This window comes from Aulonocara sp. 'chitande type north' Nkhata Bay, linkage group LG8 (assembly GCF_057382095.1).
Source record: "Aulonocara sp. 'chitande type north' Nkhata Bay isolate Kocher_YH1m ecotype deep benthic linkage group LG8, A_spYH_male_GT1.1, whole genome shotgun sequence".
NCBI classification, from domain to species: Eukaryota; Metazoa; Chordata; class Actinopteri; order Cichliformes; family Cichlidae; genus Aulonocara; species Aulonocara sp. 'chitande type north' Nkhata Bay.
Window position 1 is genome coordinate 24,793,028 of NC_141351.1, and position 15,262 is coordinate 24,808,289.

The 15,262-nt window shown below is 41.6% G+C and overlaps 1 protein-coding gene across 14 annotated transcripts in view; it reads right to left on the reverse strand.

Moving 5' to 3' along the window:
• baiap2b (BAR/IMD domain containing adaptor protein 2b) overlaps window positions 1–15,262 on the reverse strand; it is a 77,408-nt gene that overhangs the window by 26,026 nt on the left and 36,120 nt on the right. For all 14 annotated transcript variants that reach the window (XM_086304507.1, XM_086304504.1, XM_086304510.1 and 11 more), the window contains 3 exons: window positions 3,888–3,949; window positions 2,919–2,990; window positions 1,572–1,709 (listed from right to left, as the gene is read on the reverse strand). In XM_086304507.1, coding sequence (XP_086160633.1) covers window positions 1,572–1,709; window positions 2,919–2,990; window positions 3,888–3,949 — 272 coding nt within the window. The remainder of the gene's footprint in view (window positions 1–1,571; window positions 1,710–2,918; window positions 2,991–3,887; window positions 3,950–15,262) is intronic.

Here is a 15,262-nt window from a genome sequence, read left to right on the forward strand (position 1 = left end):
AGCAGACAGCCAGCTGTGGAGACAGCAAAATCTGCCTGAAACTGACTTTATGACGCTGCAGCTGTAACAAAAGCGATTTCCGGATTGAAGCCAATTAAGGCTAACCTATATAAGGCTGCATACGTGTGCAAACGTTAACTAAGAAGCATAAGAACATAAAAGGATATCATCTTCCTTCCCTTTGCATCCTCACTCTCTATCAGCCTGTCAGATCACAGCAGCTAACAGCAGCATCTCCTGTGCAGGTTGTATAAGAGGGCACGCCCACCATGTGTCACTGCAACACCTACAGATGAGAGCGCAGAGACTTGCACCGTCTAATCACGCCTCCGCTCAAGCAGTTACCGGGACACGAGAGAAATATGCCTCACTCAACCCATTCACCTGGCCTAGATACTGTCAACAAATATTATGCAACGCCGATAAGTGCAGCAACTAATGACACAGATAAATTATTAAAAGTTGTGGGAGTGCATTGAACAGTTACCAAATAGATGTAGTCAAGCTCCTTTTATCATAATGCTTGTTTTTTTCTTAAACTGGTGCAACACCGGCGATCATAGCCATGTTAGCTTTGGTTAACATGGCTCATATTATATTGGTGCTATATAAATAAAACTGAATTTAATTTACAGAAATTTAAATCTAGCAGGACATAAGCAATTTTTATGCATCAGCATCTATTTTGCTTCTGTTGCTTTGTCAGATCTTTTCTTTAGGTGCAACATCTCTACAGATTCTTTGATTTATTAGTATAATATATAAGAGTTTCATCACTTTTTTCCCATAGACTTTTTATTTGGGTTCTTAAGGTATTTTATACACATTTTAGAGGCAACATTTAAACAGCATGTACAGGATAATGCTTGTTACCCAAATCATCAGTCTGGTAGGTCTAAAACCCACATGGCTTTATTTTGTCTACTCTATTGGGGAGTAGACTAAATATTACTATGTCTGTTGGCATCTACTGTTTTATGATCTACACTAAAACTCCAGTCTCAATTAAAATTTGTGTGTTGTTGTCTGAGTGGTAACATTCGCTATCTCCACTTCCCCTCAGAGACCGGGTACACAAAGCACGAATGCACGGTCGGGGGCCACATCCCATTCAGCTCAGCACGTCCTATCCCATCAGCACCGGCAGCAGTCACGGATTACTAGGCGCACTGAGGCTCAAATCCCATCAGGAGGAGGGAAAGCATCTGTGAGCCAGGAGGAGCCGAGTGTGTGTTAGACTGAAAAGTCAGCACGAGTTCACTAAAAGTCTCTGTTGGCGTTTCGAATTTTGACACTGCTGAAATAAAGATGGAGTGAATTATGTGAAACAGACATTTTCAGCAGAAGCTGACTGACAGGTTGTCTGCGCCACATGCTGGCCTGAAGCCAGCCGGATCACATTTTTTTGGCACTGGCATTTGTAGCCATGCTGCCATGCATTTTTTTAAAAGAGGTCCTGCAGATAGCCATACGGATACTGGTGATCCATAGACATCTGCTTTTTTCTTTATTGAGCCACTGAAGAAGCTGCACACATTTACATTGACCGACACACACACTCACACACTGACCTGCATCTCCTTGTCCCCATATTTGGACGGGTGCTTGCTGCCCTGGCTCTTCCGGCGCAGTTTCTTTAGCTCTGCCTGGCACTTCTCCAAACTCTCCCCTTTGCTCTTGTGCTCCATCTGGTACTTCTTCAGTGCAGCCTGGGGGGGAAGGGGGGCAGCACAAAGTCAGCAGGGGCACAGCAGAGCTGCTCGCACGTGTCAGCATCAGCAGATGATGTTTCACACTGACAGAGGCAGACATTTATTTGACAAGTGGTCAGCTTCTGCATCACTGAGACAGGAGAACTGAGGTCTCTTATTTCTCCTCCTCACTCCCAATATTTTGTTTCCTGATCGGATGTTTTTCTTTTCTTTGTGTATCACATGTATGTATCACAACATCAACTGTAGCGTGTTCATGTCAATAGTATGCATTATATAATATGTTCCTAACAACTTAAAGGAACATGCAAATCAAATTAAAGCATTCTTTTGAAAACATATTTGAGTGACATTCATCCAAAAGCCCTCCAAGAGTGCTTAGAAACCCTTTGTTTAGCATTACATAACGCTCTGGGGGCTGATTCCAAACACAGATCACCCCAAATAAATTCCTCCACTTAATTTTGTTCTTTTTGTGCAAAACTCCTCAGTTTCCCAGAATTTCTCACTATTCACGGGACAGAATAGGATGTGATTTATGTAACTTGCTGCAGTGGTTTGGATGAAAGCCGGTGGAAAATTAAGGAGTGCATTTTGACTCCGAGCCAGTGATTTTATGAGAATGTGGTTCTTACTGTATTCCACATAAATTCACTCCCATGAGAGGTCCAACAGGATGTTTTATTCAAGCTCGTGGTGGGGCAGGTGTCCTGTTACATAATGAATCTGAATATTATGCCATCAGAATCTCCTCAAGCAGTAATTCTTATCACAAGTGGTTTTCATAAAATTCATGCAATTAAGCCGGGATCTTTTTTTCCTTAAAATGAAACATGAAGAAGTACCCAACGAATGTCCATGAAATGCTTCAGGAAAGCACAAGGTAGACGTAACTAAACGGTATCATTGTCTATGAACGTCTACAACATTTTAGAGATGAATGAAATTGACTGAATCAAGTAAAGGCTAGCTAGTGTCCATCAGTTAGTCTTCTTTTAGCGCTGCTTTGGTCTCCACCAGTTTCTCCAGGTGGTTTCTAAACCAGTCTGCAGCTTTTATTCCAACAGCACACAGCAAGTATTTTTCAAAGTGATGCGTTTGAACTAAACAGCAACAGTGTAGCCAAACCAAAACAATAAGCTAGAAGAGGCTGAAAGGCCCATCAGAGCGGCACAGTTTAGTGACTTGTGAAGAAGGGAATCTCACATTCAGATATCGCGCGTCCAGCTCGACCTTCTTCTCCAGCTCTGTGAGCAGCTCGTTGTGGAACGACTTTAACTGCAAGACACAGAAAAGCCTCAAACACAATGCAAGAAACAACAAAATGCACTGAAACCTCAAGCAGTCACATGATCAACCACAGCAGATTCTTTTTAAAACAGGAACGTCACTCATGAGTTAGTGTTGGTGCAGAGGAATGCCGTGAAGTGTGAGACTTTTCCAGTTACAATGCAAATAAAGGAGGGTGTCTGGCAGTGTGCACCGAGTTTGCTGCCTGTGTGCACGTATAAGCTGAGAGAACACAGGACAGTATAGACTGGATTCTGCACATAATATACTGTGACCTTCCTTCTCTCCTTTGGATATGTTCATATAACCCAAGTTCTATTTAACTTGCTGAGAGTCAGCACCGAATGAAATATTTGCATAAAAATTTAATATTTGCTCAGTTTCTAATCTGCATCTTGTACCACTGCACAAAAAAAATATCATTATTACCTTGAATCTTTGACACCTATTATCCAAAAGATCAAGGATTCCAGTTGCAAAATACCCTTTAACACAATTTGCATAAACATTAAAGACAGGATGCTCCTCGCTGTTTCTTTTTGTTGACTGAGCGTTTCCTTCTAATGTTGCCACAATTGGCCAATTTACTCTTTGCTGGATTCAAATAAAGACCTTTTGGAGAAGTGAAATGAGAATGTTTTCAGTCTGTAATGACTGTAATTTACATATCAGAGTATCAGTAAACAAACCATAGCAAATAAAGAGAGTTGCTGCCATTAGAAACTGGATTTACAGTAGAAGCTACTCGTGTACAGTAGGGAGTGTGTCCTGCTGGGTATTAAATGTTAAAATATATCGTGTGACTCCAAAGCAACCATCCCACAATCCGTCTGGCTCGAGGCTTAAGAACTGCTGATTTTAGCAACACCACCACCACATGCTCACCATCTCCTCAAGCTGGATCTGGATCTGTCTGTGCACTTCAGCCATCTGAAAGAGCACATCCCCTGGAGAGAGAAGACAAAGAAAGACAATAAACAAAAAGAGAGAAGGGAGGGGAGGGAGAGAGGGAAAAAAGATAGCGATATTAAATCATTCAAACTCTGTGTGAGAGCAACACACATCGTGCAAAAAGAGAGACCATGCAGCTGCGCAAAACAGATGAGAGACAGGTGTACGGTGTCGAGGGAAGAGGACAAAATGAGACAGCTCATGATATCGACGAAGCAGACGAAACTCAAAACAGTGACAAAAATTAAAAGTGCACTCGAGAAATATGCGCTAATGAATGAAAAATAAGAGTGTTAACCAAGAAACCTACTGAAAGTATGTGGATTTCCCTTTTACCAAGAGCTTACAACACTACTGCTAAGAAACACACAGGAACAGCATGGTAAAAGAAAAAATCTTTAGTATTTCATCCTTGCAATAAGACATATGTATTACTACAACATAACAGGGGGAAACACCAAGAAGCAGACCCCAGAAAGAAATCAAAGCTAAAAATAGAGAACGAAACAAAACACAAAAAACTAAGTAGAAAGTAAAGGATGATTCATGCAGCCAGGGAGGTGCGCATTGTTTTAAGATACCTACATGCTGCCTCTTCTGAATACGCAATGCATTGTAAAAAAACAAAAAACAAAAAAAGGAACAAAAAGATCTAGTTTGAGCAAAGAACAGAGGGATAGAGACCTGAAGAGACAGTGACAGATCAAACTACCCCAGGAAAAATGAGACACACAACAAGATTTCACACAGAAAAACACTCAGACAGGCAGTTAGTCTGACCCTGCCCTTACAAACCATCTACGTGCTCTCCGCATCACCAGAGCTCAGACGGACACTGGATTTTTCATGCAGATGTTAGGACTGACTAAAAACTGGGGTATTAATTTGGTCGTGAAATGTATTATTTAAATGTTCGTGTCGGCTTCTTGTTTGTCAACGAAATACTGTCCAGCGTATGGAAATCAACACACGTAAATAGGGGAAAACTGATATACTGGCAATTTTGTTTTTTTGATATTCATCAATAATTTTGGATTGGCTACATTTTAAAAAATTGTGAAATTACAAATTTCTTTTTAAACATATTTTTATCTGAATCCAAGCACTTTTTAAAACATCAGCCCAGATCAGTGCATCCCTACTTGTATGCTTTGTAAATTCTCAAATTTCAGTATCTGCCTCAAAAACCCAGCATCAGTGAAGCTCTACAAACAAGGTAATATACTTTAATACTAAAAAGTAATGTACTAGTAACATTATATATAACCTATAAATGAAAGGAAACCTAATATTCTCACATGCCTTAAGAAAATAATAGTTAATCATCTATAAAAACAAACACATCTCATAGAACATCCTGTACATGTACTGCAGTTTCTTATTGCACATCTACCATAATATTTGGAAATACAGAAGTTTTTCCCTTTTCTTAGACAATATAAGAATATAATATTAATAATATAAGACACTAAGTAAACCGCTCTTGGTATTTTATGAAAAAGCCTAAATTAAAGTACATCTTACAGCTGCAGCGGCACCATAAAGCATCCGATTTATTCCAAATGAACCCACTAATATATATTAATGTCACTCATCTGCCTCCTGCATAATGCATGCTGACATTAGATAATGTACGCCGCTGCAGCGCTGACTTGAAGTGAGTCTGAGCGAAGGGTGTATGTGAGTGTGTTGGTAGACCTGTGAACACCGGACAGTGGACAGTCAGAGGGGACACAGAGAGTGGGCTGCCTGGACAGGATTAATGGGCTTAATGGAAGTGCTGTGTTCATGCAGATGAGATAGAGGGGATTTAGGAAAGGTCGGAGCAGGAGGAGGTGGGGGCAGAGGTGGAAGGAAAAGAAGTTTATATTTACTTAAGGGGACTGGATTTAAGTCTGCATCCAAGCTTCTGCTAAATAACTTGAGTATTTCAGATAGATGTATAGCAGCTGAGGTCAATACCAGCCTTTTTTCTTGCCGTCATTCTTCCCTACTTTCCCCTATTTGCTTCATTTGCAACAGCTTCTGCCTGTCACTGTCAGTATAATAAGGTAATCTTATTAGTCCTACAAAACACACAAAGTAAATGGTTTCTGTTTTCTTGCTAATAGCTATCAGAGCCGTGCAGCACATCCCTCTTTTGTAAATTTGCTGTCACCAGTTTCTCAGTACAAGATTTTAACTTCTGCAAGATGTCATCCTGGCTGCCCTTTAACCTCACACAAAACTCCAATGTCACACACGAGGCAAACCTGACTCATGCATGCAGAACAGAAAGCCACACAGGGGAGTTGAGCCCACAGCCCTTCTCATCCAACGCACCAGCTTACTTTAAAGCCTCCTGCTTCCTTATGAAAATGCACCGAAAGGCTATAACGCTGTGGAAGTGTCTGACTGCCGGCGAATAGGGCGTTGGGGCCAACGAGGCAGATAAATGCACTGATGTGTACTTTCAAAACTCTCCTTTGATTCTTGGAGGACACCCAACGCACATTCCCATCCCATCCATTAATAAACAGCCGCTGGCCATCGACAAGCGACGGCGACCGGGCTGAACTCAAGCACCTCTATCACACACAACTGCACCAATGTTGATTTCAGCCAGAGGGGGGTAGCAGAATACTGAAGATTAAAGGGGCATTCATTTCTAGAATATAACAAAATATCAGATTCTTGGGGAGGATTCAACTTCCTTGTTAATTTATTTCTATTATTCTCATTTCTGGCCATTTTCCTTTATATTTCCCTATGAGAAAATATTCAGAATTTCTCACCATATATTAGCAGAAAATGTCCAAATAGAGAGAAACGAGTGTGTTAAATCACACAGGTAGCCCTCAGACATTAGTTTCCATACTTCCTCCCTCACTGCCAACAAAACTGCCTCTCAGCTGGTAATAACATTTAAAGAACTGGCCTTGGTCATATTTCTGGGTTTTTAAATATGTACCTGCAGGCTAATTTACGTTGTTCTTCATTGTCCCTGAGGAGGAAGACTTCTCTCTCTGATTCTCATCCCCTTGCAGGCCAGAGTTCAGTCTCCACATCAACATACTGAGAGCATCTCACTTTAACTTTAGAGACATTCACTTCACTTTAAACTTTAGAGCAGCAGATGGTGACCCTGCCACCAGCTGCTGAAGCATATAAAAATAAATAAATCCTCGTTTGAGCTTTTATGCCTTCAAGGGCAGTTCTGACTGATAACAAGCTGGCATGGGAGCATAACTATCACCACAATGTCTGCAATTTAGTAAGAGACAAGCAGCTGAACAATGAAGCAACGCATATGTGCCAAAAACTGCAATACCTCTAATGACCACTTGAGGCAGGCTCTAAAAGTGAGACGGTTACGTTTAAATATTCAACTTTACAGCAGAAATAAGCAAGTTTGCAGCCTGCTACCAAAAACTGAACCACACAGCTTAACTACATTTGTGCTGTTATTGCCTTTATTGGCACTTTTATCAAATTATCTGATAAATACCTTACCCTTCATTCTAATTTGTGTTGTACAGTTATTTCATTTTTAAACCTTAATTTATATTTTATTCCTTCCTAGTTAAATTTACCCTTTTTAATTTTTCATATTTATTTCCTATCTTATTCATAGCCTTTTCCTTTTTGTTTTCTTTAGGTCACGAGCAGTTGTCCAAGCATTTCACTACATATCGTACTGTGTATGACTGTGTACGTGACAAATAAAATTTGAATTTGAATTTGAATATGCTCTACTGAGAGGTAGACCTTCAGTTACGGTGGTGTTCTGGTGTTTTATTTGTCAAGCAGCACAATAATAAACAGCAATACACTATACAGTGCAAAGCCAACAGCAGATCTCAGTATGGCTGCACCGATCTTCTATAAATAAGTAAAATTTGAAAGGCATCTCCTGATCCATTTGCCAAAGTTCAATACTATTACAGCCAATGGGAACAAGGGTCAAAAAATGAAAACCAACTTGTAATAAAGAAAAAAACTGTTAAAGAGCCAACAGGTCTCACAGTGCTCCTCTGTGGCTTTGACCCACAGGCTTTTATCACCTGGAAAATCCCCAAATTCCTGGATGTTCTTGTTTAATTGCACCCATCTAATCCAAAATCTCTCCACCTTGCATTGTGAAATATCGGACTTCTACCCAGCAGAAGTAAGCTGCTTACTGTTAATCAGAGCCGATCACAACATCTGAGGCTTAAAAGGGAGTAAAACACTCAGCACACGCAGGTCCAGATCAATTAAAGATTAAATACACAATCGCTGCTTTTGTCTGCAAAATGTTCTCACAAACCAAGACTCAAGCAGGCCACACTCTCACAGTTAGTCGCATTGTCTTCCACCTAGGATGACATTGTTCCTTCATGCTGTTCTTGGAAAAATTAACACAAAAAGGACACATCTAGCTAACAAATGAAAACCTAATGCTCAAAAGCAATTAAGTGAGATTCAAAGGTTTACAGCACACATGAGAAAAACACAACAGCTCAACATAGATGGGCTGAGAAATAATGACTCATAAATGCTGAGAAACCAAAAGTGGAGTAAAGTTGATTTTAAAAGAAAAAAAGCAGCAATCACAGTTCGCTCAACACTCCAGTGACTCAACTGCCAAACCACACTCTGTCAGTGGATATGTGCAGTAAGAGCAGTTCAGACTGCAGGGTGGGAACAAGCCCATTACTCATTTGGGCAACCAAAGGGCAGCGCTAACATCTGGGTTTATTACCCCAGCTACTTTTCCATGCAGCTCCTGGGCTTTAAAGAGTGAGAAGGAGGGAGTGAGCCACAGTTAATGGCCATATGAAGGAAAGTGTTTTATGTAGTGTGCATCTCTGCAGGGACTGTATTATAGAAGGCTGAAAGCAAACAAGCAGCTCTAATCCCCAGAAAGCTGCAGTGAAGGGAGTACAAGGTGCTGCGGGGAGATTTGTCCTCCACAATGCCGCATGATTGACACCGTTATTGTTGTGCTCTTCTGGGTCTTTAATTTTGCTAAACACCGGCTGCATCAGGGTGCATATAAACACCCCCGAGAACATGTGCAAATTTCCCCAGAAGTAGTAACAATGCTTGATTTAGCATTCAGATTTTAAGTATCCACTTGACAACAAAGTAATAACAAGTTTTTTTGTTGTACTCGCAGTTAATCAGCATAACTTTTGGTGCATCTGTAGTCCAGCTATAATCCTGCACTCCACCGGCAGTAAGAACCCAAGCTGACATGTTAAAAGCTGTCACTGCGTTTCATCTTATAAATTACAATAAGGGCACAAATCCCGCTGAAGTGAGTGTAAACATGTCATCTTAGATCTGGGCTGTTTGACGTCTTCGCTTCTGCAGTTTATCGGAAAGAAAAATGAATCTTTTAAAAGCGCGATCGAGCTACAGGAGATCGATAGGAATGACTGGCTATACATAATCATTACGTGGTGGCTGATGGGGTGCTAAATGAAGAGTGATCATCTGTGGCAGAAGATGCAAGCTGCTACAAAGACGCAGGCACAGAGTGGTGGATGGGATTTCGACAAATCAACAGAGACCCAGGCAGGTAAACACAATTTGTGTCATCTTAAATCATTACTTCTGACCTCTAATCGTTTCTCACAGTGAGAAATGTACAAATAAAGAAAAAGAAGATATATTTGCTCTGTGTGCTTGTATAGAGTTAGCACACTGAGGCACAGGCGACAGTGGGAATCAGGGTATAATGTGGATTTCAAGCCTATAAACATCTCTTCTTCCACTAAATGGGGCATTGCTTTAAAAAGGCATGACAGAGGAGAATTCATTGACAGCTTCACGCTACAGCTTGGTGACAATAAGTTAATAATGAGCTGACAAGTGCCACTATGTTCGGTTTTTGAAATGGATAAACACGCAGAAAGAGAAAATCCCACAAGCCTGGGAGGAGACAGGCATCAAGAGCCTAACAACAGCTTCCTGTGCGAAACGACTCGCATGTATGAAAAGTGTCTCAGATCAGAGTCTCTATTATCAGCATCATTAAGTCACCATTTGGCCGACTACCCACATCAAGGACAATGCGACAGCTCAAGGACATTTTATAGTCCAACACATTATTAAAGCCACATTAACATCCCATTAGAGACATTTGCTAAATTAATCACTACACAATCCCTCGCTGATCTCTTTTTTGTCAGTTGACTGACACCCAAAAAGACGTCCAGCTCACTGTTGACAAGACAGCTTGTTTTAAAGTGCTGATGAATTGCAGTGGGTTGTATTAATGAAGGGCAGGTGGAGGTGATCAAAGTGCCGGCGCTCCGGCCTTTGTGCTCACTCGGCAGTTTGGTTTTGATTTGCCAAGAGACTGGGTGGAAGCTGCTAACGAGCCGGGAGCACATCGCTTTCTGTCTCGCCTTCCTTGCTCTTTCTTCTGCATCTCTCTCTTCACCATGTCTCTTGTTTCTTCCTCTTTTTGTTTCTCTGCATCCTCCCTCTCCACCTGGGGTGACATGAGGACAAAGGCAGGAGCAGTAAAGGGAAGTTAAATTAGCAGGGCAGCTCTGCTCTGGTGATGTCCGGGCAGAGGAAGGATAGTTTGGTACCCAGTCGCAGATTAGCCACTTGGGTTTTCGGTTACATCACCAGTTAGGGAAAAAAAGCTGACAAAAACTGTATCTTAAGCCCTTTTGGAACACTGCGTGCTTTGGTTCTGTCCTAATTTAGTCCGATTGATTGAGGAAGTGAAAACAAAGCCAAACAAAGTGTAAATCATGAAGCTACCAGACAGGACACAAACAGCGGTCTCCTGGCTGACAAACCTGTGCATTTCTAACGACTGGCAATGACGACAAGAGGGTAGCTCCAAAATATTTATATAGTATATATTTTGGAATATATATCAAATATTTTTTTTTTTAATCACACATAAGTTTGGATTTTGGTAAGGCTTAAAAGTTGGTGGCACAGCTGTGCTGGCAGGTAAGCATTTAAGCCTCGCCCGCCTTGATCTGCAGTCACGGGTTTTGGGTAGTGAATGAAAGAATGGGATCACAAATACAAGCGGTGGAAATGAGCTTTCTCCAAAGGACAGCTTCCAGCTAACTTAGCGACAGGGTGAGGAGTTCAGTCACTCTGAGTAATCAGAGTAAAGTTGCTACTCCTCCACATCAAAAGGAGTCAGTTGACGCGGTTCAGGACCCTGACAAAGATTCCTCCTGGGCGAGGTGTGCTAGACATGCCCATCTGGGAGGTGGCCTCGGTGTAGACCCAGGACATGCTGGAGAGTATGCACCTTCAGCTCCTCTGAATAAGCTGGACGAGGTGACTGGAGAGAAGGAAGTCTGCACTTCTCTGCTTACGTTGCTGCCCCTATGACCCGTCCCCAGGTTCCAGCAGCAGCTAAAATGCTAAAGTTAATTCTTCAAAATGTGGAAATTTCAGTGACTATGTCCATCGTTTATGTGCAGTGTAGAGCATTACTCGACCACGTCCCCTACCACCCGGCTCTTTGCACTCTTTAGAGTTTTAAAAGAGGACTGAAAGACTAAATTGCTGCATCCGGTTCATTAAAGTGCCAAAGTATACCTTAATGCATCTCTGCAACATCAGTAGTATCTAAAGGACATCTAAAGGGCAGTAGCAGACACCCTGGGATGAGATGGGATGTACTTACTTCATTATGTACTAAGACCTTCAGGAGAAAGAAAAATTATAACTCTCCACAGAAAAAGGAAAACTGTCCTCGCTTCGGCATGAAAGCAAACACTAACCGATTTATCATCCTGTGCTGTGTCCCTCATCATTCCAGTTGAGTGTAAACTCCAGTAATATCCTTTCGTTTTGACTTTGCACGTCAAGCGATGGTTCAAAATGCTGCAATCAATGATTTTTAAAGTTATACACGGTCATTTGCTCCTGCTGCATTTTCTCCCCTCTATGCAGAATGAATGTTGGCTGAATTCAGATTGGAGCTGAAGCTCAGGGGAAATTCTGCCTTTGCTGGATCAGAAAAATGAGGGTTACACTGGGGTCAACAGCTTTTTTTTCCCTAAAGCTGAGCAGCATGAGATTTCAAGCAAGACACATTTGGAGGGACACCAGTTGTGCATATTATGGAAGAATTTCCCTAAGCGATGGCCTTAGAATGTCACAAATGATGTTTTCATGTCCCTCTTTACGAGCCTTTATTATTGCTTTCATCTTGTTTTCTCTACCTCTGCTTCAAAGAGCGAGTGCTCATATTTCTGCTGCCGCCATCCAGCTGTGCAGCATGAGAGGCGATTCAAACCACTTCCCTCTGCAACACCAGCTAATTATTTGAGAGACAAATGAGGGGAAAATTATACAGTGAAATTTGCTGATGAATATTGAACCACAGGAAGGAATTTTTTTGTCTTTCTGACCCGTCAGAATTACATTCTCCCCCACCGTTGCCTAATTGAGTCACTGATTGCATCTAGCCCTGTTCCCATTTGTGAAAGCGTGCTATCCTTTAACAGTATGTTGGCTGAAGTGGAGAAATATGCCTTAAAGGTCGACACAGTTCTCTAATATGTGTTGCAATGAATTAATCATCCAAAGGGTAATTGTTTCCTGGACCTTAAATTTGGCCATCTAAATTAACCTTAAATTGATTTAATGAGATGGATGTTATGCTACAGAGTGCTCAGCCCACGGCAATGAGAAGACACGGGATAGATTTTAATTTGATGAATAGGAACAAAATGAGAGCATAAAATATGCGGATACACCACGATAATTTGCTCACACGCATCCCAAGTGAGCTGGAGTTCTGGTGGAAGATAGTCAGGAATCATGAGGTCTTTGTGCTTACTATGGAATTAAACAATAATTAATATATTTCATGAATAACAGACACAGAAATATAAAAATCTACCTAAGAGCTGATGTATAGTGAAAGCGCTATAAATCAGTGCTTTAGAAAATAATGTCCTAATCTAATTGTAAAAAAGACAGAATGGGGGATGATGCTGCTCTGTTGGCCTCATCGGAACATTACCATGAGAAGACTGTGAGAAACCCGGGATCAGAATCTATGCTGGAGAACAGTTTGTGGCTCTGTCTGAGCTGAGGGAAGACTTCTTAACCGGTGAAGTTCAGTTATCTCAAGGTCTTACACGGGAGTGATGAAAAGATGGAGCGTGAGCTGAACCGGTGCGGCATCAGCGGTGATGTAAATGTACCAGAGAATCCAAGCGAAGACAGAGCTGAGCCAGAAGGCAAAGCTTCTTTTAATATGTGCTATATAAATAAATTTTGATTTGATTTTGATTTGATTTGATTTTGATCTACCAGTCGATTTACAGTTGAACCCTCACATATGAAGCTGCATCTTTGCCACTGGCTGTCCTCAGCCTTAAAGACAGACATCCAGAGGAGGCTTGAAGCTCCTGCTCTTTCACATCAGGAGGCGACAGCTGAGGTAGTTTGAACATCTGAATAGGATGTCTTTTTGGATCTCATCTCCATTTGCTGCCACCCCAAGCAGACTTTGTATGAGCAGAACAGTTTTAATGAGGTCATCTTTTATAAGGCTCATGATATTAATCCTGTTTTGTTGAACAATCCTGCTCCATGTTCTACCTGCGGTAAGACATACGTGAAAAGCCTGAGTAATGACGAGATTTTAAAGTAGATTTTAATGAATGCGGGTTTGGATGTACAGTCTGCTGATTTTAAATTAGCTGTACTGCAGGAAACGATAAGAAAAGCCAAAGGGCTGTTTTTCCTCATGCTTCCAGCAGGTTTTGTGTCTGAGCACAGACCTGAGTGAGTACAATCCCTGCCTAACGCTGCATTTGAATGGCAGAGACCTTATATGGACAAAGGGGAACCGGAACTGCAGGAGCCTCCTATTTTTTTGCTCACAACCATGCCCATATTTAGTATACGGAAGAAGGATAATGTCATTTTCATCGATACTGACATCACCGGCGAACCATGTTTGGGCTGCGGCTCGCGCGCCGAGCTCCTCTCTCCTCCTGCTTTGAAGCAGCTCCAGTCGCTGCGTTTCACTTAATCTATTTTTAGAAATGTGTGCAGAGTCGGCGTGTTCTCCCAGGGCTGCCTGAGCTCCCACATCAAAGCGGGGGCGTTCGCAGACACAGAGCGTAGTGAAAGCGGAGAGGATGAGTGGGATGACACTCCACTCTGCAGTCATGGAGTATCTCGTCTCTCCTCACAGGGAGTCATGCAGCAGAGCAGTTGTTCAAACTCTGACAGCATCGCGTAAATTAAGAACAAGTGAATGAAGCACAGCGGTGCATCATTTCCTCTTGCTGTCACAGTTTCTCAAGTGTTGTTTAGCATGTATGACACCACACGGTCCATCTCTGTCCCCGTGTGGAGATGTGTGTCAGTTTATTTTAAGGCTGCAGGAGTGGATAATAATCATGTAATGCTTTCTTGCTTTTTAGTCAGTTTGATTATGGCCTGCTCTGGCATGTGAGGGTGTTTGCTTGTACAATAAGTCTATTTATGAGTATGTGTTTGTGTGTCGGCAGCTCAAGTCTACTATTAAACTGTTCCCATGTCTCCACAGCTGCTTCTTAAGTGACACACAAAGCTGCCAGAGTGTTTAGTTTAAAAACACCGTGGTGAGCATCTCTGTGTTAGAACTTCTTTTGCAGTTTGACACATTCATAAACCTCTGCTGTTAATAACTGGTGCTGAAAATGGGTTGAAAAGCAGATTGAGGCTTTATTATGAAACATGCATTAGTCCTTATTACATTTTTTTTGTAACGCTATTCATGGGTAAAGGCTGGATTAGTTCAGCGACTCACGCTCAAATAGTAGAGGCGGTCTCCCACTGATCGCAGCTTCAGCTTCTCACTGAGACATCGAAGCTTCACTCAGCATATTGAACCCACGATCACTTCTGATGCATCCATCAGTGTGTGAACATCCATATACTCCATATATAATGCTGTATGTGAAGGATAAACGCCTTGTATGAATGAATGAACATGTTTTTTGGTGTAAAATGCTCAAAGTGGCCAGTAAGGAGAAGAAATCCACAACACTATTTTACCGCTGGTGTCACCAGAAATCCTTAAGTCAACCTTTTTTGCTGTATGCTTATATTTCAAGGCTTACATTTTGCTTTTTTTACGAGTCATTGTTTGGTGATAGTGCCAGAAACAGAACAGCAAACCCATGTAGAAGTCCTCAGAGCTTGAAAAAAACCACAGCTGGACTTCTTCAGGTTTTTAAGCTGTTCCGCCTCTCATCTAAGAGGCTTCTTAAGCTCTGAAGAGGTAAAACATATTTTCAGGATCTACAGGTTACCATGAAATGGATAACTGGGAATATACACAGACAGAA